Source organism: Erpetoichthys calabaricus, chromosome 5 (genome assembly GCF_900747795.2).
Source record: "Erpetoichthys calabaricus chromosome 5, fErpCal1.3, whole genome shotgun sequence".
In the NCBI taxonomy this organism is placed as follows: domain Eukaryota; kingdom Metazoa; phylum Chordata; class Cladistia; order Polypteriformes; family Polypteridae; genus Erpetoichthys; species Erpetoichthys calabaricus.
Genome location: NC_041398.2, coordinates 143,230,273 through 143,256,096, shown reverse-complemented (window position 1 = coordinate 143,256,096; position 25,824 = coordinate 143,230,273). Strand labels below are relative to the sequence as shown.

At 38.0% G+C, this 25,824-nt stretch overlaps 1 protein-coding gene across 1 annotated transcript in view; it reads right to left on the bottom strand.

The window, feature by feature from the left end:
* Positions 1 to 25,824, bottom strand: part of si:ch211-197n1.2 (EF-hand calcium-binding domain-containing protein 6) — a 116,905-nt gene that overhangs the window by 40,345 nt on the left and 50,736 nt on the right. Inside the window, exons 9-12 of the mRNA XM_028802110.2 lie at positions 25,109 to 25,302; positions 23,518 to 23,625; positions 17,850 to 17,915; positions 15,308 to 15,418 (exon numbers count right to left, since the gene is read on the bottom strand). Of these exons, the coding sequence (XP_028657943.2) occupies positions 15,308 to 15,418; positions 17,850 to 17,915; positions 23,518 to 23,625; positions 25,109 to 25,302 (479 nt within the window). The remainder of the gene's footprint in view (positions 1 to 15,307; positions 15,419 to 17,849; positions 17,916 to 23,517; positions 23,626 to 25,108; positions 25,303 to 25,824) is intronic.

Here is a 25,824-nt window from a genome sequence, read left to right as displayed (position 1 = left end):
GGCAGGGATTGAAGCTTGGGGATGAATGTGGAAATGTAGAATGGATGTTTCTTTTTTTCTGGCTTTCAGTTGACTGTTGTTTCTGTCTGTTTTTTTGAGAAGTGATCAGGAGGGACAGGGAAGTCAGTGTGGGCGGCTCGGAGGAATCCCCCTCTCTACAGCTGCAGCTCAGAGGATTAGGACTGCTTCATCCACAAGGCAACATTACACAAGTAGCCTTTGAACAAAAGTCATGGATACTATTAATGATATGGTAATCCTTAATCGAGCTACCTCCCAGTAGTGATTATACTGACATGGGAAGAATATCTAAGTCCTGGATGCAGCCCACAACAACACTGAGCCATTGTTGCCCCCAGGTCGGACGAGGACTAACTTTTTACCAGTATCTTCCCAGCGTCATCTTTTTTTTTTACCCCCTTATGAATAAAAGGAAAAATGAAAAACTGATGCTAAATCTGCTTGAAATTCCTTCCCTCAGTTCCCACACACAATATTACCATTGCCTCAAGAGAAAAAAAAAAGTGAACCTCTCATCCTTCCAATTGCAATGGGCTTGGAGTCACCAAAGCAAGACCACACAAACGTTGTTTCTTCTTTGGGGCCTTGACTCAGAGATGATTTCACCGACCGAGGTATGGGATGAGATAAGATAAGATGAGCGGCTTCTTAATGATGAAATCGCTCCATTTTTGTTCAATCAGGATAATTAGATTGATAGGATTTCTATGTTCCTGTTCGGCAGTAAACATATATATACAGTATTCATTTTTGCAACTTAGAGTTGAAATCTGTACATCACAAAATCTTTTTCAGCTTTGAAGTAAAAACAAATTGTAACTCCTCATCTATAAACTACCAAAATGTCTACTAACATGATCCACAGTATGTAGCATTTTTCGCTGAGCTCTCTTGTACTTCTCAATTTTTATTTATTAACTGTTGATAGCTATTTTTTTTTACTTACATTTCTATCCAGCTCCATATCTGTACTCTGCATATTAACATGGTCAACTCCACGCTGTGTCAACCTTTCTCAAATTATTTAGAATATTACTCCTGTCGTGAAACTGCCCATGAAACTATTGAGCTCATCAAACATATCGTTCGTGAGTCATTTGGTGGGGCATTTGAAGTCCGTTTTGTTTTTATTAAGTGATGAGGCCAGCTAAATGGTGTAAAGTAAATGGAGACCCTGGGTGTGGGAAGCTGTAAATGCCTGTTCCTTTTTCAGCCACCAAGGGTGGGCGTGTGAGTGTAAAGCCGCCCTTCATTTTTCTGACTTCACCCTCAGACCACCTCCTCCACTGACTTGCCTGGGGTTACCACAATATCCCCATTCAGTGCAACTCTTGTCACCTGTCAGATAAGCCAGTTGTGTTTTATAAGTCTCTATCCCGCATGCATATAAGCACATGGCTAGAGCTGGTTGCTGATTCAGAGTCACCCATCACAAAGGCCCAGCCAGACCACACTTATTTTCTAGAGGAAGTAAAAGCCAAGGACTGGGCTGGGAGCAGAAGTGGCTACAGAGGCTATGGGGTGGGCAAGAGCCACATTCTGAAGACTGCAAAGACTAAAAAGGCTCAATGTGATATGTGGGGAAACCCTGGAATGGAATTGGATGCAAGTTATTTTTCCCATTTATGCAAAAAAGCACACAGGCACATTAATAAAGCATGACTGGGCTAAGAACGCGCATGAGTTAACATGACTACATAAGATCTCCAGGTTCAGCTCCCAACACCTTGTGGAGTTTGCATATTCTTCCATGTCCATGTAAGGTTTTTGTTTCATTGTCCTCTTTTATCCTTAAGACATTTTATAATGATGGCAGCACGTGTTTATGCAGCGATTCTGCCAGTTCACACATACTGGTGTTGCTTAATTTTATTTCATTAATACTTTTAATTCAGTATAACAGATAACGAAAAAATTAAAATGAATCTTAAGTTAACTGAATAATCTGCACTGGCCTAAAATCTTATGAGTGGCCATTATAGCTAGGAATCTTCTTACAACTGTATATTGGAAAAATTGAATTCAAAACACGATTGGATGGATTTGGTTTCTTCACCCACCTTTATGGATTGATAGTCGACTAAACAGAAAGACTCACACCATCTAGCAAACTCCAGTCAACATTTTGTGATATGACAATTCTCTCAGATCCTCTTTTTGTCCTATCTCTGGTCTTTCATATTCAACGTTCATTCCAGATGTGTGATGAACGCTTTCAGAGTTGTCCACCGTGATAGAGTTTTACTTTACAATGAAAGACATGAATTCAGCCTGGAGCCACAAGAAAAAGGTGTTGTGACGTCATCCATCACGTAATTAAAAGTACAAAGAGACCCTCAGGTGAAAGAAATATGCTTTTTACTAAATGATGTGATTCTTTATATTTTGTGCTCTTAGTGAAAGAATTGAGAAGTATGGAGGCCATTGGTTTGCATTTTGGTTTAGAAGCAAACTGCTCACAAGTAGCACCACAACCATTTAGAACGTCATTTAGGTAACAAGTGTAGGGCATGCACAACATTTACATGAGTTAAAATAACCATTTGTATGACATGTTATTAGAATTGCGTTATTGTGGTTCTCACAATTTCCCATGACTCCTCAGGAGGCAAGTATCAATAGCACAGGGAAAGGGCATGTAGACCAGATATTTCTCTCACTGACAGTAGTGGAGGACCATAGCACTGCTTTCATGAGCTATTCGACCAGAGAAAATATGAGTTTCCCAGTTTGTAATGTCACATAAGCAACCTTCATAGTGGAGGTTCCCAGTTGGACAGTTTAGGGGAAACAAGGTTACCTGAATTCTCTGCATTGTGATGCAAAACTGGCATCTCAGCACAGCAACCGGGTAGCCAGAAGTGTCATTTTCACAGTCAAGTTGTATTTAAAGCAATTTTTTTAAATCTGTTTAATTTGCTTTTTTCCCAAGTAGCAAGTCAACAGAGACCTCTTGCTCTTTTCAAAAAATATGACCAAAAATTGACACCAATTTAAAAAATAGGAAAGGTTAAACATCACAAGAAGGAACTCCAAAAACAGCCATAGCATTTCAACACCACACAGGTGTCCCAAGGAAGCCATGTCTATTGAGGTAGGCCACCTGACCCAAGAAGGTGACTACAAGGATATGGCTCATCACCGTCAGTCGGCTGGTTTCTACTCAGCTACATAAAAGGAACACTTCACAGATCCAGCAGTTCACTTCTGGCACCTAAAAGGGGAAGAAGTCTACCTTCAACCACACACAGATTGCTCTCCATCGAGAGGGATCCTAACCATGTCAAATTAGGCAAGATGAAGTTTCATATTTTTCTATTCTGAGCTATTAAGATAATGCATTTTTTATGTTATAGCAAAATATATAAAAGGCTATATTTAAGGTAACATCATTGATTTATTGTAATGCTTAAGCTATGTTTCCTGTTGATGTACCCAGCTGGATTATAAAAATAGACCATTGTCTAACAAACCATAGGAACAGGAAAAAGGTACAAAATCTCAGGGTCATAAACACATTTAAAAAGTCACATACTCCTAAACGGAAAGTTTAAACTGGCCTAGTGGACTGGGTTAATTGTGGTTATATAAGGTATCAATGTTTATCATGTTCTGTTAGCAAATGGGTGTAACCAAACATGTTAAAAGTTTTCTGATTATGTAACAAATTCCTTGGAATTGTGATCTAATCATTGAATTGTATAAATATAGCACAGAGGACACTCCTTTCCTTTGTAACACTTACTAATAAGTTGCTTGCACAGTTAAGTGTTGCCTCTTGCAAGACTTAGATAATAAGCAAGAATAAGAATAAATAAATAAGAATAATAACACTTTTCTCCTGCCTGCATTTATTGCCTAGACGGGACACTCAGTGAGGAGTGCCCATAAATTTCTTCAACAAGATGCTGTAGTTATCAAATAAAGGCATCCCTAACTAGAAAAATTTGAAAACATACTTAAGAATTTTGTGCCCTGGTTGGTGAACCATTCTCATTCAGTCACACTGTCTCATATGTGTTAATATTTAATAATATTAGAAAATCACATAATATTTAGACAATCATATTTTTAAAAATATGGTAATGTAAACCTGATACACAAAATGTCTATATTAACATGATAGCTGCAAACGCAGTACTGATTCATTTGGCTTCAGGCTTCATGTGCAGTAACGATGCAAAAATACATGCTTGTTATGATTGTTAATTGAATGTCATTTTTATGCTTATCTCTATACAGTCGACCCTTGATATACGACCAGCCTGACATGCGAACAACTTGATTTACCACCAAAATTTTTGTTTTGATTTATGACCAACATCTTGCGTTACGACCTGAATGCGGTCACGTGTATCCGCTTGTGCGATTGTAAACAACAGTCGAGAGCGTTCGTAAGCGTCAGTCGGAGCCCAGATACATGTGTTTGTGGACGTAATTTCGGTCAGTGCAGTGATTTATATAATTTTTTTCGATAATTGCTAATGAAGGAAGAGAAGGTAACGAAGGTAAAGAAAGTGATCACAATCGAAGCGAAGAAGGAAATTGTGCGGAAATATGAGAGTGATGTTCGTGTGACCGATCTCGCTAATATGTACAGCATGTCAAAAATCTCGACAATTTTACAAAGAAAAGATTTGTATAAGGTGGCTCCTTCCAAACAATAACCACCTTCCATTTCATTCTCCTCTTCCTCCCTTCCTGCAGCCCAAAGATGTCAAATTAAATGGTGAGTACAGTATGAAATTGTTGTTTCTGGTAGGCTAGGCACTTTTTATAACTTTTTGGTTAGTACATTAGAAAAATTATTGGTGTTTTGGTAACTTATGCACATTATACAACCCTTTTTTATTATGAAAAGGTTAAGTAAGTGTTGCTGTGGGAGGTTCGGAATGCATTATGGGTATTTCCATTATTTCTTATGGGAAAAATAGTTTTGACTTACAACCAACTTGACTTACAACCAGCCGTCGCGAACGAATTGAGTTCGTAAGTCAAGGGTCCACTGTATATATAAAATCAATTATCTGTCTGTCTGCTTTTCACGAGATAACTACTTAGATCGGGTTTTTTTTCTATAATTTGCTTGAACATTCCAGTTGATTTTTGCGACTTCTCTCATTGCGCTATGTATCATGGTTCACTTGCTGTACCGGTTTATCTGCGCGAATCTGAGAGACACACAGTGGGCCGAGGAGAGGGGGTCGGGGACCACCTCACTCATGCACCAGTCTCGGGGCGTGTTCCTTACCTCTGCTTAGCTGGCAAACAAGAGAACTACTTAACAGATTTAGATTGGGTTTTTTTCTATAATTTGGTTGAACATTCCGGTTGATTTTGCGACTTCTCTCATTGCACTAAGAATCGTAGTTCGCTTGCAGGAGTGATTTATTCACACTAATCTGAGACAGAGGGTGTGGGCCAAAGGGAGGAGGAAGCATGATGACAGGAGTAGGGGGCCGGGCGTGGCCCTCCTCACTGTCCTGTTTCACTACTATGTGGGCGGAGCCACAGGGAACGGCTAGTCTACTATATAATAAAATACTAGGGTCTGTGTGTTCAGTCCCTAGAAAGAGGCATTGTGAGTGTGAGATGCATGAGGAAGAGTAAATACTCGTGCAGAGAGAGTCCCCTTCAAAGACAGAAAGTATAAAACTTGACAAAAGGGTAGAGAGGCTCCTTGAAAATAATGACAGAGTCTGATAAGTAGGCTTTACAGGAACACACTAGACAAAGGGAGCCTCAGTAAAGAAACGTGCAGACACTCGTGAATACAGAGGAAAGGTGCTAAAAGTACACATAGGGCCAGAGTTAGCAAATATTTTTAAATTATTCTATTACCTGACTTTGACAGGTACTGTGGCTACAAAGTTTAATGTGCGTGCCCCTGGGTGTCTGTGACTGAAACTGCATTCCATATAACAGCAGGATGAGGGGCTGTCCTCTTCAACCAGAAAATAAAAGAGAAGGATGTTTATTTGTTTAAAAAATCTCCTGAAATGAACTTTGTTCACCCCTACTCTGGACCTTCATTTAAAAATACTAAAGTAGTAGTAGTGTAGGCAAGTCTCTCAGCATGTCTCATATGCCTTTACTCCTCCTCATGCATCTCACACTCACATTTTCTCTTTCTTCGCATCACCAAAGCCAAACTAACCAATCAGATTGCTCTGAGGGACTGGACACACAGACCTTAGTGTTTTACTATACAGTAGATAAGCATAAAAATGTAATTCAATTAAAAAATGAAGTAGTACTAAAGTACTACTCTAAATAAAATTCAGATTCACCCACATCCAAGCTATGAGTTTTGCTATACAATTTTAATGCTTCCCAAAATCAAAGCCTTCCACTGAATGTGATTTCACATTTTCTGGAAATAGAGAAAAGCCAAGCAAAATGACACCTTTTATTGGCTAACTAAAAAGATTACAATATGCAAGCTTTCGAGGCAACTCAGGCCCCTTCTTCAGGCAAGATGTAATTTTAAACATAGAATTGTCAATGCTACCTTATACTAAATTTATTCTATCAGTTCTCAGTGTGTGTAAGGAAATAAACTTATTGTATTGCTTTAAATTAGTAGTAAGGCAATCGCATATAACCACATATGGGATTAAAGCTACAAGGCTATGGTCTTTACCTTATGACAGCAAACAACGATCGAGCCTCTCTGTGCTCCACATGTAGGAATATGAAAGTTTGCTTGTATTGTGCTTTGACATAGCATTATAAATGATAATGTCTGATGGGAGTGTTTACTTAGCGTCGCACATGAGCATGTAGGGAACATCTTACCAGCTCTATTAGGCAGGGCAGTCGACCACAGGGGAGGGGCAGAAACAGCTGCTAACCACCTCTTCTGTCTTTCCGACAGAGCAGATGATGAGCCCAGGGACAGACTGACTTAGGAGGCTTCAGCCCAAGAGCTCCAAGAGCTACTTAAACCACAGAGGTACCGGTAGGCAGCCCCCATTTGGACCACACTTACGTAGCACAACAAACTCTTCAGTGAAATCAGAACTTGTGCCTGAAGGACCCAAGGACCCAAGACATCCTTATTATTGCTTTCTTCTTCTTTTGACTTGAATGCCTTTATTAAACAGTGAACCCCCTTGGTCCTCAACCCTGTACATTATTCTGTTTCTTATGTTCACAGAATTACATTAACTCCCCACTGTGTGAATGCAGCAGATTGATATTCTCTTCCATGAAACAGAAGAGCTTGCACACACTGCTGAAACAAATGCACCAATTTCAAAATGTACTCTGGTTTGCTCTAAATAGTTTCTTGCTTGTTATGGTCTATCATATTGATCAAGTGGACCAATAGGAAACCAAGTACTCCTAACAGTGAGTGGCTTTCAAACATTTTAAAACTTTTTGATGTATTTGCACTGGTAGTCCGGAACACCAAGAAATGAAACACACTTTGTGATAAACTCCTTTTTCTGAACATCTGTTCACGTTGCGATAGCAAAGCTAAATACACAAAGCTGACTGGATGCAATGTCATTAACAAACAAAGGCTTAAAGGCAGAAAAGGTCACTTCAGTACCCATTTTCATACCAGTGTAACAGTCATCAGCATTCTTTTTTGCAGCTGCCACCATTGGCTGAGGTGACATTGTACACATGGCACAAGGAAGAAAAAGTAAAGGCACAAATCAGGAAAAATCTCAAAACGCTGTGCACTTTGGAACTGACAGGCTGAGGGAAAATATTGTAGCAGAGTTATGGGGGAATCTGCTGCAAGAAAAAGTGTAGTAACATCATCGCCCACAAACAAATATCTATTTTCTAATAGATATTTCCATCAATATAATTTCAAGGTGCTGTCCCCATACAAAGCTATACAAATAGAGAACAAGCAGGTGAAGTAACTTACACTGAAGAAGGCATCTCACACTAAAAGAGTATCTTCCTCTTTTTTTCTGCTCTGAATGAGGTATGTGAAACTTGTGGTCATAGGCTTGAGTCCTAGTAGCGGATGACCTACAGAACTTGTGGTGTGCACCTGTTATAATACCATCACTTTAACCATGACAGTGATCCGACATGCAATGAAAGCAAAAGGCTTGGGTTAGGATCAGAGTTGATCATTGCATCAGAAGCGGAGACTTTGTTCACAATAACTCTGAACCTCTTTGTGACAGAAAATTCTAACAAGAATAATGTAGAATATTACAGTTCAACCCTAATGTTCGAAATGATGAGAATAAACAAAATAATGTAACAGTGTTACACATGCAATTGCATATCAGCACTTCAATGGCACTGTCATCACAGATGTAAGTTATGCTTGCCACCTAAGCTATTGGAACTGTGTGAGCCCATGTGCGCAATGAACAGTGGTGATGAATTTGGTAGAGTTAAAAAACATTAATTATAATTGCATCAAAAGCATGAGTCATTTGCCATTGACAGAGAATTTGAACAGGGGATGGTGTAACTGTGGTGTAGAGTCAGAACCTTTGCTGATGAGAAGAACATTTATGGCAGAAGCTCTTTGTTATCTTAGTCAGTTGAGTTGGAAGGGCGAAGTGTAAAGTCTGTCCTGGTGGCCCTGGCACCCAACATGTCCACTATATTACAAAAATAGATCTCCAATAAAGAATACTTTTTTCCATCAAATGTTTTTTTAAGGCCAGAGTTAATGTAAATATCACAATAATAAATGAATACAATGTTAGTAATCCGTCATGTCCTAAACAATTCTCTCTTGCATATTACCCATCCTTAAACCAAACAGAAACATTCTGCGCAACTTTCGATTATGGATTAGTTTACTGTCTCAAATTTAGCTTTAGAGATGCTACTTAAACTTCTTTATTTTGTATATAATATTTTCCTCTTTCACAGCCACTTCTGCAGGCAAGCAAATCTTCAGTAGGCAGTCTGTGATACTGAAACAGCTACAGAGTTGCACCAGTGTCTCTGTGCCCATGGGTTATGCCTGAATGTGTTACATGTACAAATAGTAGTGCAGTGGTCTGAGCAAATTTCTCTCACATGTCACACATACCCCTGCAATAAAATATTTAATCAACGAAAATGTCACTTTGATGAAGTAAATAAAAAAGTAATGATGCTCCAACTATCAATCTATCTAATCCAATCTCAGAACACACCTAAATGTTACATCATGCGTACATTTTCTAATTTGATTAAATAACACAGTTTGCTTATTTTATTTTGTTGGTTTGACTTTGTGTTGAATGAGCAGTTGCTGTTGGAGTCCCGAATGAGGCACACTACCTGCATTGTGAGGGAGCGTTAGTTGCAGCACTACAGCCATGTAGCGCGTTTTCCCGAGGGTGATCCAGCTCGTAAGATCCTCATTGTTGGGGACCCGAGTGGCTGGACCAGGCCAAGGGGTCACCCACATAACATCTGGCTGAGGCAGATAGAGGGTCATTTCTGGAGGGTGGGACTGGACCGCGTGTTGCCTGGGGGGTTGCCAACCAGGATCCTGAGTTGCTTCACCATGTAGTGGGTGCAGCAACGCACTGTACCAGTGCATGCTCCCTAACTTGACTTGACTTGCTTATTTTGCCACAATTACAATAAGCATACTAACAAACTAAAGATAAAAAAGTTTCCTGTTATTTAAATATTGTTAATGGAACTTTTATACTTTTTTTCTAATTTCAAAGTTTTAAATGTGCTGATGTAAGTGAGATTTAGTTTAGAACTATATATTATGAATAATTTCTAATATCTGACTTCGCTTTACAATATAAATACATAGCATGATGATTGTGCAATTATTATTTATGGTTCATCGGCCACAAATGCCTAAATGTCAACTCCACTGATGGTTTTATCACAAAATTTCATAAACCTTATTTTTGAATCTGTAGGACTAGTGGTGGAGGAAGATCATTGATCAAGTGCTCCATGCTTCACATAGTGCTAAAAATACTGTTTACATAAGAACCTAAATTTAAATTAGGATCTGATCATATATATAGACTGAAGTACATTGAAAAACGGTTTAATAATGTCTAAATGCTGTATTTCAATTCATCATTTGCTGTAAATCACCTATTTATGGCCTAAGACTTGTGTGAATATATAAACAATAATACTTACAAAGGTACATTAATAATTGAAATAAAATTGTTTAATTTTTGAAAACATGATGGCAGAATGCTTAGTGTTGCAACTCACAATTAGAATGTTCTGATTTCAAACCTCAGCACAGACTTCCTTTTTGGAGTTTGTATGTCTTCTCTGTGTATACAATGATCTCTCTCCACATTTCAAAAGTGTTTGTGCTGTAACCTCTAGTGTGTGAGTGAGTGAGTTCATGGCCACATTTCCTTTGCAGTAATGCGAAAAATATAAATGATGCTTGTGAAAAATCAATAAAACGCAAATGCAAATTGCCTGTGTTTCCACTGAGTGATTTTATGCAAATAACATTTGTTTTATCACCTGAAATTTAAAATGGCAACCAATATGATGGATGTTGGTTCTTGTTATTTCACTCGCATCTACAATCGTCGTGTTCATTTTTAATAGAAGGGGACAAGAGCGAGTGAATACAATAAAGGGAAGGCAAACTCCCTATACTTGTCAGAGGCCACATATTTTGGGATTTCTTTGAAATTATCTGCAGTGATTTTATTGAGGAGCTGTGAGTACAACATTTTAGAATACGCAGCACAACATTCATGGAATTATGCAACAAAACAGGCCCTCTTGTGTCCCCTGCCATAGCATACACAAGGAAACCAGTCCCAACCGAGAAGTGCATGGGGTGTTTCAGGCCATATGCTCCAAACTAATGAAGCAATACGTCACTTTACCTGACGTGGAAGAGGCATGGCAGATTTAACAACGCAATTATGAGGCATAGAATATACCTCAAATGTATGGTGCAATCGATGGGTCAAATATTCGTGCACCAAGTGACGAGTATCGGGATTATGTTAACAGGAAAGGCTGGACATCTATTCTTCTGTAGGTGGTTGTTGATGACAGATTAATGATCAGGGACATTTGTGTTGGGTCATTCGGTAGTGCTCATGATGCTGCTGTATTCACCACATCACATTTGCACAGGTATTTGAAAATCTAATTTTATGTCTTGTCATGCAACCTAAATACAAAGAAATTGTTTCCATTGCAGTTTTTTAAATCATTGCTTTGTCAAATTGCCTGAAAAACCACATTAAGAGAGCATATTAAAATTTTTGCAATTTTTGAGTGGTTTTTCAAAATTCACATTTCCATTTCCATTTTTTTGTTTCACAAGTTCAAAATGCGCATTAAGGAGGTTAATAGAATCACAGATAATGTGGCCAGGATAGCAGCACTTGTTTACGCAGATTTGAAGATGGCTAGAAGGATAATTTAAGTTTCAGATATTTTATGAAATATGTAAATATGTGCAATTTACATATTTGAGACATCATAGCCTCTTTACTTTTGCTTTAGTTTCAGAAATACTACATATCTTTGGACCCAGGTGGATCCAATGGTGTTGTGGAGGGGATACTGTATATATTGGCCTCATCTCCTGATTATAGTTGTGATGGTGTGGCCTCATCTATTTGCCTTCTACTTATTCCTGGCTTTTCTTTGTGTTATTGAATTTGTTGATTTTGTGCTTTTTAATCTCTTTTATGCTTAATGTTTCTGAATATGATTGTGTCTTCTTTATTTCTATTACTGTATTCAGTTTTTGTCTTTATTAGATATGAATATATATAATTGTTAAAAAGGCCAGCTTAGTTTGCTTTTTGTCATGCCATTTTGATTGAGCTATATATTTTGAGCCAAAGGGGACAGGCCCCCTGATGCTGCAGCACTCTGCTCCCCCATAGCCTTAATTCTAAAAAAGGCTCAAAAAATTAAAGGAACACTTTGACAACACATCAGATCTCAATGTGGAAAAAAAAAATCATTCTAGATATCTATATTGATATGGACTGGGTAATGTATTAGGAACAAAAGGATGCCACATCATTTGATGGAAATGAAAATTATCAACCTACAGAGGGCAGAATTCAAAGACACCCTGAAAATCAAAGTGAAAAAATGATGCAGCCGGCTAGTCCAATTTGCCGAAAGTTCATTGCAGCAACTCAGAATCATACTCAGTGGTTTGTACAGCCCCCATGTACTTGTATGTATGCCTGATAACATCGGGGCATGCTCCTAATGAGATGACAGATGGTGTCCTGGGGATCTCCTCCCAGATCTGGACCAGGGCATCACTGAGCTCCTGGACAGTCTCAGGTGCAACCTGGTGGTGTCGGATGGACTGAAACATAATGTCCCAGGTGTGTTCAATTGGATTTAGGTCAGGCGAACGTGGGGGTTTGTCAATGGTGTCAATTCCTTCATCCTCCAGGAACTGCCTGTATACTCTCGCCACATGAGACCGGACATTGACGTGCACTAGGAGGAACCCACGACTCACTGCACTAGCACAGGGTCTGACAATGGGTCCTATGAATTTCATTCTGGTACCTAATGGCAGTCAAGGTGCCGTTGTCTAGCCTGTAGAGGTCTGTGCATCCCTCCATGGATATGCCACCAAACTGGTCATGCTGAATGATGTTACAGGCAGCATAACATTCTCCACAGCTTCTCCAGACCCTTTCACGTCTGTCACATGTGCTCAGGGTGAACCTGCTCTCATCTGTGAAAAGCACAGGGCACCAGTGGTGGACCTAACAATTCTGGTATTCTATGGCAAATGCCAATCAAGCTTCACGGTGCCGGGTAGTAAGCACAGGGCTCACTAGAGGACATTGGGCCCTCACACCACCCTCATGAAGTCTGTTTCTGATTATTTGGTCAGAGACATTCACACCACTGGCCTACAGGAGGTCATTTTGTAGGGCTCCTGCAGTGCTCACCCTGTTCCTCCTGGCCCAAAGGAGCAGATACCGATCCTGCTGATGGGTTAAGGACCTTCTACAGCCCTGCCCAGCTCTCCTGGAAGCTCCTCCATACCCTTGAGACTGTGCTGGGAGACGCAGCAAACCTTCTGGCAATGGCACATATTGATGTGCCATCCTGGAGAAGTTGTACTGCCTGTGCAAACACTGTAGGGTCCAGGTATCACCTCATGCTTCCAGTAGTGATACTGACCGTAGCCAAATGCAAAACTAGTGAAAAAACAGTCATAATAGATAAGGAGGGAAAAGTGTCAGTGACAACAGGTGGTAAGCCACAGAAAATTGCTCTCTCCTTACTTTTGCCAACTGATTCTTGTATAGTTTTTCATTTTAGATAGATAGCTAGATAGATAGCTAGATAGATAGATAGATAGATAGACAGACAGACAGACAGACAGACAGACAGACAGACAGACAGACAGACAGACAGACAGATAGATAGATAGATAGATAGATAGATAGATAGATAGATAGATAGATAGATAGATAGATAGATAGATAGATAGATAGATAGATAGATAAAAAAATTCATTTTGCTAGTGTCCATGTCACTACTGGCAGCACGAGGCAGAATCTGCAGAGGATTCAGGTAGCACAGGTAGAGCAATTCCTTCAGGATGGAACATCCATTCGTGCCATCACAAGAAGGTATGCTGCGTCTCCCAGCACAGTCTCAAGAGCATGGAGGCTCACCTTGGCCTCCATTTCTTGTCTTTTTTTGAATCACCTTTAATAAGTCTTTAAATATAAAGGAACTTTAGTTTTTCTTGGACCAGAGATTTATGGTTTTCCTCTCCTACTTTTGTGGACATTGTAATAGTTTGATTGTTGACCTAATTTTTGACATGTGCAGGCCAACAATAACAACAACAACTATTTACTTTTTGTATAATCCACAATTACACACGGAATGAATCAATGGGCTTTAACAGGCCCAGTTTGATGGCCCCCAGCCTTGACTCTGTAAGAAAACAAGAAAAAACTCCCCCAGAAAACTTTGTAGGGAATTAAAAATGGAGGAAATCTTGGGAAAGATTCAGAGGCAATTTAGAAACAGAGATAGAGAGAGAGACGCCCTTCCATGTAGGTTGGGTGTGCAATGGCTGTCATAAATAGGGAAAATACCATACACAAAACAAGGCAACATAGGCCGCAAGCCTACCTTTGGCATTTGGGGATGGGCTGCCAGGGGTGAGGCCTATCTAGAGGACCCAGACTTGTGTAGAGGCAGGCCTGGCTTTTTGTTAATGGTGAGGCCTTCACTCCCTTTATGGGCTTGGTTTATGGCAGCAATAACAGCACTATTACAACAATTGTGAAATAGTAGACTCAACCAGTTGCAGTGTTCTTTGCTCTGATATTAAAGTACTACTTACTTAAGTTGATCTTTAATAGTTAACACTAAGTTTTTCAATCTGTCTGTATTTTCTGGTTTATTTGTTTTTTTAGACATATTTACGTCAATGTTTTTGCATTTTCTGTTTAGTTTTAAAAGTTTGTAACTTGGTTTTATTTTTCCTGATTCTGCACTCGTCTATTTGCCTTACACTTATTTAATCACATTAACCTTCAGCTCCTTCAAACACATCTCTCCCATTTTTAGTTATTCATCTCATACATTGAAATCTATGGCTTTTTTAAAACCTAAAAAAAAACTACCAGGAGCTTTTATTTCTTAACTTACATCTGAGTCCTCTACATCATGAATGGCTGCCTGCTCAAAGTGAAATGGGCATCAGTAAAAACAATATTATAGATTTTGATTCATTTTTATTGTTTTGTTTTTGTTTAATTGTGTAATCAAATACTTAATTACAAACTACGTTTATAAAAATGGTTAGGTTAAATTCTGAACACTCTCTAAAAAGGCTAAGGTTTTAATTGCTTTTTAAACTAATGTAACCAGACATTAAACTAGCTTGTTCCTAGAAGCTACGTATTGTAAAAGTGAAAACACTATCTATCTATCTATCTATCTATCTATCTATCTATCTATCTATCTATCTATCTATCTATCTATCTATCTATCTATCTATCTATCTATCTATCTATCTATCTATCTATCTATCATACATGCCCCTAGAGAAACAAAAATGTAAACATTTTTTGTTTAAATATTTTTAAAATGAAAATTATGTTATTAAATTATATTCTTTCATGATAGCAAGGATAAATATATAAAAATAAACTAAATAATTCAATTCAGATATTTTTTTGCTTACAAATGCACTTTCACTCTTATGCTTAATGTGATACATTTTTTCCATTCTGCATAAAATACAATTTACTCTGCATCAAAACCAACAGCTACAATAATTATAATAATGATGATGTGATAATTGGTATTTTAATTCTAATTTAAAGTTTACCGTGAATCAAATATAGCCATAAACTGTGGGTAAATGACGTTTCCATCTTCATCCAAAGGAATTCTGTCCAGCAGCAGCTCAAACTCATCATCACTGATTTCCAGGCTGAACCTTGAGGGACAAGACATAAATGACAGTGGTCAGTAGGTCCATGCTGCACGAGTTCACGTCTGGGGCAGTGCTGGCCACAATGCTGTAAGCATATGCTGGCATTTAACTCTTTGTTGTGGTATCAGACCTCAAGAGCAGCAGCAGGGGTGCACATGAATATCAGAGGTTAATCGGGGTTTTGACAGCTTTAGCAACCCAAAAGAAAAGAAAGTCTAACTTATCAATCAAATGTCTGAATTTAGTGCTTTGGAGGCATCACAAAGAGATGTGGGACCCTCAGCAAACAAGTTAAAGTTAGTATCATATTCTTATATCCAAAAGCTGTAGTAGTTCCTTGTTATTTTATTTTAGCTCAAGTTTGTTTAGTTTGAACTAAATGAAACCATCAGTTTGTTGCAATGAGGAATCTGTTGAATAGGATAAGCTTTCTCTAAAATTTGACCTCACATAGAATTAACTTCTTTAAGGTGAAAAGGAGTAAAGTGGCTCATTTATTATTAATTGAAACTCATGAAAATGCTATGCAGTACCCTTCTACTCTGAAATATAAACCATTTAAAGCCTAAAACACAAATATTTTTACTATCATGAAACATTTATTTCTGCCGCTTGTAAGCTTGCCATCATGCAACAATATTCTGTGAAAAAAATTATTTTCAACTTCTCATTAAAAATAAATATACGTGTAAAATTTGGATTAGAAAATGATGCTAGTGTTTGGAATGATTTTAGCTACACAAATGACTTGCAAGTGTGTTTAAGGGATCAGTTTAAATGCCAGTCTGCTTTAAGCGTTAGACACTCAGCTTTCTCTCTCCTCTGCTGCCCTCTTCCATCTTTTGGCAGCTACAGCAACTTGACCCCCACTGATGACAGACACAGTAATGAAGAGGAATTCTTAATGCCACAATCTTTGAAATGTATCATTAGTATCACAGGTACAGAAAGCAACACAATGAAAGCAGAATTAAATTCCAATAACATTTTAAACGTAACTTAACATGTGTGAGCCTAAACAGTCATTAACCAATCTTACTACACGACAAAGTGTTTGTGTTTAACTCTTTAAAACTATTTTAAAGTAATCTGTGCAGCTGATTACATTACAGAACTGTCCGTTTGTCATGTTTGACACACACATCTTACTCTCATCTTCCACCAAGTGTGGAACTGAGATTAATGATGTCAGTAAATTGTTCTTCTGAATAGCTTATTTAAAATGATTGCTTTGTCTCATTCCTGCATTTCTGAATTAGAACAAGCAGGTTAGAAAATAAATGAACGGACTGACTGATAATTTATTATTAACCATTTTTATTTGTTGAATAACCGGTATGAATAATGAATGTAACATTGGTGTGCAAGTGTGTTCCAATTTCCTTCAATGATAGCAGATCAGTGAATGAAATCACAGAAATTCCTTGAAATAAAATTAATTAATTACACTGTTCAGTTTTGTACAACTTTTATTTCAAGCATATTTCTGAAGAGGAAACACAGGACCGCCAGTTTGGCCATCTTTGAATCAGTTCTACATCTGACTCTCCCCTGAAAAGATGTCAACACTTTCTTTGTAAAACTATTGCTCTTTCCTCCGTGCATTTACATTATATGAGGTCATGGATGTGCCCCAAACCTTTCTCTTGCCTGCTTCATGTTTTACACTATATAACAATTTTGAAAAAAATTATCAAATTATCAAAGGAGTATCAAATTTGATTGTGATCCATTGATCAATTTACAAGTTATGCATACCACAAACATACACACACATGCACAATGACATCATGCCAGATATGGTCAAATCTTCTTAAGAGATGCCTAAACATCTCAAACCATTGAAAAACTGAACAGTTGAAATTTCAGTCCCTTTACCAGACTTTTTCCTACGCTACTTAACGAAATGGCTAAAGCAGTATTCATCCAACTTGCCCTTGAATCTTTACATCAGATATCAGCATTATCATTCATTACATATTTCTGATAATGAACCTCCTAAATCTTGCAATAGACAATAATCTAATCCTTTAGGATGACTGGGGCTGACAACATCTTTTCAATGGAGTTATAAATATTGCAGACCTCAGTTTTGATACTTCATTCTTTATCATCCCCTATACATTTATACTTGGGGCATAATCTGCTGTGGCGTGAAAACAATAGCTACTGAAATCTCTATCAAGATAATTTAAGAAGACGGTCAATCAATGCTGAACTGTAAAAATCAGGCAAAGCACTCTGTGTCTAGTTACACCGGCTGCAGTCCTCCCTCCAGCCCCTTACTGTTTCTACAGGAGCAGGCCCACACTCAGGGATCTTACCCTCAGACAAAAGAAAATCTGCTAAAATAATTTCAGATTCCTTTCCTCTAGCAGTAGGATGTTAAATATGCTGTAATGAAACTAAAAGTCAGCCAGACAGCTACTCTTACCTGCTTTCAATTGCCGCTCTGAATTCTGGTTGGCTGATGACACCTCTTTCAAGTTTGTCAATTTTACTAAAGGATAGAGAAGAAACAATTAGAATAACAGTTTCTCCATTAATGTTTTACGATAACAGCCAAAGTACACAAATCAAGGGTCAGCAAGATAATGTGGAATAACCAGGTGACAATGATAATATAAACACACACATACTGTATACGCTGAATTTACCTATATTTAAAGACATTGATATAGATATAGATATTGATATATGCTACCAGTGAAAAGTTTGAACACACCCAGAACTTTTCAAGATTTCAGAAAAACTCATACCTTTTTTACTAAAATACCATTAAATTGATTTTAAAATACAGCCAAGTGTTGCTAATGGCTATCAGTGCTTAAAATGACTGATTTTTAATCTATTATATAAAGCCCCTGTAAGAGCCAATCTTAGAAAGGTAAAACTTTGAGTTAAACTCATATTAGTGTTTGCTTAATTTCAATAGAATATAAATTCCTTTTATAGTCATAGACAATGGTATAGTCTTTTCCTCCTGTAAGTTAGTATGAGATAGAACTTTCTTGCTATAACTGAGATACAGTGTGATAACTGACTGAATTGTTGTTCAGAATAGGTCCCAGTAAACAGGAGCTTAAAAGACTCATTTTCAGCTTAGAAATTTTTTGTTTTGAAATGGTTCAGAAACGTTTACAAGTGATTTGTAATGATTAGAAATGTAACAAGATTTAAGCTTTGAACAGAACTTCTCTTAAACAAGAACTTTTCTAATTTTTGCTATTTTAACATTTTTTTTGGTATGAATGGTATTACTTTGAATTATAACTAAATTAACTAAAATCATTTCAAAGCGTCAGGCTATTGTTGAATCCCATTTTTTATGCTAGAGCTGCTAAACTTTGGTAATTTTGGGAAAACGCAGCTACTGCCCCATATTCAGCCGCAATTCCTTTACTGTTCAAATGGTAAACCCCATTAGCATATTCTTAATTAGTCATTACATAGTAATTGGTTATTAGAGAAACCTTTCAAATTGCGTTAGCACTGCAGAAACCTGTTATTCTGATCCCTTGGGTTGCAAGATACTGTCTGTTGTGTGTATTTTTACAGAACGAAGGCTATGCCATGTGGCAGATTGTCAAAAAACATAAGAATTCATGCAAAGCTGTCAGGATCTAACCAGGATAGAAAAAGAGGGGGAAGGCACAGATGGGCAACTGCATAGGATGATAAGGATATCTGAGTAGGTGGGTTGAGAAACAAACACCATAAAGGTTCTGCAGTTGTATTCGGCACTAAAAACACACCAAAGAACGGAGTCATCTGCAACAGAGATAATATGGCTCCAGGATGTTGAGCATAATACACTTTTCCACTCATCTTCTGTCCAATGTCAGTGTCATTTTGCCCATTTTAACCTTCTGCTTTTATTTGCCAGTTTCAGATATGACATTTTCTTTGCAACTGTGCCTTTTAAGTTCTTAAGGCTTGTGGTGACCAGCTTGCTGGTGTCCTCTGTCACCTGTTCAGTCTGTCTCTGAAATTCAAGAAAGTGCTGCTGCTTTGGAAAGCGTTGTGAATTGTTCCTGCTCCAAAGAATGCAGGTACCTCTTCACCTAATGACTTCAGACCAGTGGCATTTGCGTCTGACATCATGAAGAACTTGAAGAGACTAGTCCTGGACTGTATGAGTCCTCTTGTGGTAGACCACCTGAATCCACTGCAGTTTTTACTATTGGACAAAGATTGGAGTGCAAGATACAATTTTCTGTCTGCTCCACAAGGCTTCTTCTCTCCTGGACAATGCCAGCAGCGTGATGAAGATTATGCTTTCAGATTTCTCCTGTTCCATCCCTGTTAAGTAGTAATCTCAGAAATATGCAGATGAATGAGCCTGTGGTGTCCGGGATAATGGACTATCTGACGTGCTGACCGCAGTTGAGCAACACTGGGGCACCAGAAGAAACAGTCCTGTCACCTTTTCTCTTTACTCTGTACACCTCTGTCTATAAATATAACACCAGGGGCCTCATGTATAAACGGTGCGTACGCACAGAAATGTTGCGTACGAACCTTTCCACGCTCAAATCGCGATGTACAAAACCTAAACTTGGCGTAAAGCCACGCACATTTCCACGGTAACTCATACCTTGGCGTACGCAATTTCTCCGCTCGGTTTTGCAGACTAGCGGCACCCAGCGTCAAAAGCAGTGCTACTGTTCATGTGTGATCACCCTTTCTTTCTTAGATCCACATTCCTGACGCGGCTTTATAAATACACTGAAACTAATCGCATATTGTTTATTAGTGTAATGCATCTGATTGTAATTAACCTGTAGTAATATAATGGGCCAGGGAATAGCCATAGTATTCCAAATACCAGAACTGCTTTAGCGTTGTTACTGTCACTGCATCTTCTTCTTCTTTTTGCTGCTCCCGTTAAGGGTTGCCACTGCGGATCATCTTTTTCCATATTACTCTCACTGCACCACTCGGAGTATTTATATCACTGTATCTGAGTGTGAATCACAGCAGCAGATGATCGGAAAGAGAAATATCGGTACACAGCATGAAGCAGACGCTGCCTGAGCCATGGCAAAACGCTTCAGAGACTTTCCTGTACGGACTTCGCGGTTTAGAAAAAGTTTCATCCCAAGAACTCTAAACGCACTCAATCAGTCCATCAAGTGCTCCTTGTAGAACTGTTTGTACTTATAAGTACAATTACCTCACTGTAAACTTGCACTACAGTTATAATATTGCACAACCTGCGCCACTTTATGAAACGTGTATTTACATATGATGATATCATTTTTAAGATGAAATGCAGCAAAATATGTTCATTATATTATACAGCTAAAACTTTAACTTCATTTAAATAATCTGTATTGTTAATAATTAAACATGTGAGGACACGGTGCCGCAGCGCTAGCTAGTTCACGGATTGTTCCTGCATTGCGTTGTATTCTTGCACTGACGCGACACTGGAAAGATAGAAGGATATAATAATTAAACATGTACTACGAAGATATTTTGATGTTCCTTAAAAGTTTTGAAGAATCGGCGTTCTAAGCTTACAGATGGCTTAACGTCTATTACAGAGCTGATTGTGTGGCGATTGGGCATTTGGAGAAAGAAAAGTTTGGAGAGGAATTGGAGGTTAGTACGTTTGAAAGAGACAGTACTTCTGTAATAAATTATTTAATCGAAGGTCGCACATGGTGCAGCAAGCCTCTTGCGTGAGATATGAACAATCACTGCGCCACCGTGTTCCCATGTTTAATAACATGCTTTCATTCCTATCATCATGAAAATGATATCACATATACATCTCAGTGTTTTAATTATTCAGAGAGCTGTAATATCACGAATGTAATGGATTCTGTGTCCTGTCGGAGAAAGAGAAAGAACAGAAGCACGTAGTGATTGACACACATTGAGCACATAGAAGATCAAATACAGAACAAAACATTTAACGTGCTGCTTGAGAAACTAGTAAAATAAACGATTTTAAGATGAAGTTTATGATGTTTTACTTTAATGGCAAAATAAACTACGTGGTTAAAGTGGAAATTTCGAGATTAAAGTTGACATTTCGTGCTTTTTTCCCACCGTGTGCCTATTTGTTTTGTCTGTACCCTAATAAGCTTTCATATGACACTCAGACGGTGGGCTACGACTCGCCTTTTCACGGCGACTTTGATATGTGATTTCTTTTTTATTTCGGGCACTGTGCGACTTTGTGAACTTAGATCTTTCGAGTTTCTCCGACACTCTGTCACTCGATCAACTTTCTTTTGTTGATTATACCACTGTTTAAACCAACAAATAGTACGTTTTTCCTTTGCCTCCACTTGGTATTCGCTGAAATTCTTTATATTTTCCCCTGTGCTTTTCCCATTGTCTTTTCACAGAAGGCTATTTATATTGATTTGCATATTCAAAGAGGCGTAATTCTGGGAGGAGTTGGGGCGAGACAGAAGGCGCGTGCACGTGCGTTACTTTTCACGCTGATCAGGATTTATGTAGTGGAAGAACGTGAAAGTATGCGTGCGCACAGATTCCTGCATCTGGATTTTTCTGTGCGTACGCACAATCCCGCTTTTGTGCTTACGCCATGTTATAGTGTGAGTTCTACGCACGGCGTTATACATGAGGCCCCAGGTCATGATAAAATAATGGTAGTGTAAAGAAACAATGATAAAAATAATCCACAGCCCTAAAAACAACAAAAATAACAATGCAAACAATTCATGACAATATTTAAGAAGATCCTGACATTCCTGTCCAAAGCTCAAACCTCGTCATGCTTGACACCTTTGTCTATGAAGTAATTTTATCAATGGCTACGGCAGACACTTCGACTCTTTTTTTTCCTTCTTTTTCTTTTTCTTGTTTTAGATGGGCACTATTATTGCCCTTACCAGGAATCAAAGCAGACATGCTAATTCATAAACATTATCCCATTACCCTGCTCTGGCACCATCCTTATATCTGGGTCGAGAACATACTTCACTTTAGAAGGCACAGATTACACAAAACAGAAATGATAGACAAAATGTATAATTGACAAAAATGTGGTCATGTTACAATTTTAACTCACATTTACCCACCACCAGCCTGTCATTTGCTGCCTCCATTTAACATGTTTAGTGCCATAGTTGTGTGTAGGAGTGGAGGTCTGGGAGAGAGCTCGGACTAACAGCTGTCCCATCCGTAGGTTCGTGGGAATCCTCTAATTGCTCTCTGAGGTGAGAGAATTTCTATAAAAACACAAAGTTTGCCATTTTTTGACTGGCAAGCAGTGCTTAGCTGGTATCACCACAGAGTGAATTCCTGCATTGTAACAAACACATTACTGAGAATTTGTAGAAAAGAGATGTGGATTTCATGTTTGAAGTGAGTTGTTACATAAAATGGCTGAAAAAATCTAAATGACAATTCTGGGCACATACAATGTTTAATGGATCTGACACACTCAAAATGACTTAGATATGTATGTCAACTGTTGAGCACACATTGGATGGGTGTGTTCATTGGGCCTTAAATAGGATAAAGCCTGATGTGGACTCTAAGGATATTCAATACATAAGAATTCCCTGTGTTTATGTTTGCATATAGTTGCAGTGCCAGCTGTCCACTACACTATTCCAGGACCAGGGTGTAACACAACTTTAGTACTATGTTATCATGCCATAATTATATATAATGGATTTTATCTAATAAACATCAATCTAAGGACAACAGATATATAAACTGCTAACTTGCGATCTCTCTAGAAGAAAAACTAGGGCAGCTTTACCATGCTGTCTTTTTCAGGACTCACACATCCTTCCATTTTCTGAGTTCTCTTTTTTCTATTACAAAATCTCCACATTAGTTTTGTGATTAGGTGTGTCATTGTAGTTCACTCTGTATGCATTTTACTGAAATTTGTCACCAAATAACCTGAAGCAAACCTTTGAAGGTTGGAAGATATTGGGAAAATCTGGAGAAACCTGTGTGAATACAATGAGAAAATCCTACCACACAGAGGTCATTCCAGATGTAAAACAAACTTTAGCTATAGAATCTGTAAAAACATCTGTGAAATTTAATTCCAGTAGCACATTTTGATTTATCATTGTTTTGACCTTATATATCGGAATACTTACTGAAATGTGGCTAAGAGAGACAAAAAGTCAGACTGAAACATGTTTGTCAATCGAGCTTCAATTGCTGTTACTGTAGAGGCACTGTTACTTTGCTCGTCTTGGTTAAATCTGGAAAAACAGACAAGAATATTTCTTTTAACAGTGAGGTGGTGGCTTCACGTGGGGAGCAAAATCTTTCTTTTCAGATGACATTCATTCATGTCTTGCAATAGAGATATTATGTGCTAAATTCAGAATATCAGTACTCTTGAATAAATTCTGATATCCTTGTTCAAGTGCTTAATGATTTAAATAGGTAACGATAACTGCCATTTCTCATTCAATTTGTAATCAATTGTATATTAATTCCTGTCAATAACACACTGTATGTAACTCAACAATTAAATATACCATAGAAAACAACTTTGTACAAGACTTTCTTAAATTCATTACTCAAATAACACAAAAATCTTTTTTTGAGCATAAAGTACTATAATACAGTGGTGGAGAGCAAGAAGACCAAATTACAACACTGACACTCTCTGTGGCTCCAATGTAACTGAAGAAATTTGCTTATGAGACTCATGTTTAGTGACCACAAAAACATTTCATGAGAAACAATTTTTCAATAAGCACTGACTTATAAACTTGCTGTTTCCAGACTAGAATTCAAATGCAGCTTTGGCAGGCTTGGAGTATTTCTAGGCTCCCCTGTGGCTGCTGATTTGAATGTGGGATGCCAGCTCATTTTTCGGCTGGCACAACTTAATGGAACCAATGTAAGATTTTGTGATGTTATATTTTATATAACCTATGGAGTAAGATTTGGGCACTGGACAAGCAAAGTAGCAGCATGGTGGTGTGTGTTTCTTGTGTGGATAAACAAGAATGTTACTGTACTGTGTATGCAATATAATAAAGCTGAAATGAGCTGTTGAGGCTATATTTGTTATTATGTGCATATTTTTAAAAAGCCTGTGCCATTGCACTCCTGCACATTGAACATGGCAAGTTTACAATACCAATTAACACTCAGTGTTATGCCAAGTCACTTTTATTTAGATGATGGTAGAAACAGATCAACTGAGGGTGTTGTGTTTGAATGAGTAAAATTGATTTGTAGCTTTTACTGCTTCTTCTTTGAAGATATTTATTAAAATCCATTTATGATTTTAGAGCTTGGTACTAATATGACTTTGTGATTTTGAAGCAATATTAAATTAACTTGGAATGAATCACCTTTGAATCATCTCAATAATGTTACCAAATACCTCAATGTGTGCTAAGTTGCAGCAATCTCTATGAGAAACCAAGCCTCCTCATCCACAACGTTTCCCCGCCCCCCCCACCCCATTGTAGATGCTTTCAGCTGCCCATGATAGAAACAATACATTAATGGTTACTTTAATTCTGTAAGTGACAAATTAACAGTGCCAGTTCTACTGTGTAATCATGCGCATATATTACCAAGATGACCTGATACACCTGTCTTCTTGTGAACTTGATTGGTGTTTAGGTGCAATTAATTTTTTTGTCAGGAAGTGTAATGTTAATAACATAATTTCCTCTCTTGTAAATCTTTACAGCAACAGTACTCGGCAAAGGCACTCACTTGTGTTTAGGGTTGGAGAGAATATTGTGTGTGATTCCCTTTTCACTGCGATCTTGGAACTTCTGAAGAAATTCAGCGTAGTTAACTGTTGGTTTGTTCTCCAGGCCACATCTTGCCAAAAAAAGTCCCAGGTGCTCCTTTTTCATGTGTAAGTCAAAGGCCTCCAAAACAGATAAAAACTGCTCCTGTGTCACCTTTTTAACAAAGAAACAAAAGAGGAAAATAATCTTCAGAGTGATTTTAAATGAGCAAAAAAAAAGACTTTAGTATTTGTGATAAAGGCACCTTCCACTAGAAAGCATCTTGGTCAACAATAAGTATAGTTTTTGCTAACATGGCCATGTTTTTAAATTTCTATGAAAATAATTAACTTTTTCAATTTAATTGGAATCTATCTGTTTCAGCCAATTTCACTCCCTCTGCTCAAAGAAATCACACTATGTTGCATTGTTCAACAATGGTGCAATCCAGCACCTGATTTGTTGTTCATTTGACTTTGGCTTCAACAAGACTAATGGCAGAGTGCTGTGCTATGCATGTTCAAACTACCCATAAGCCATTGCAAACATGTTGTGTTGCGTCAGCTTTGTTCCGTTGCGTTTTCCATGTAATTTTCAAATTGCCTTTACGTTCTGCAACTCTAGAGTTCTGAGTATGAAATCTGCCTTAATATCTACAGTACGTAATATCTACATGATTTCATGTTGTCTTTTTAT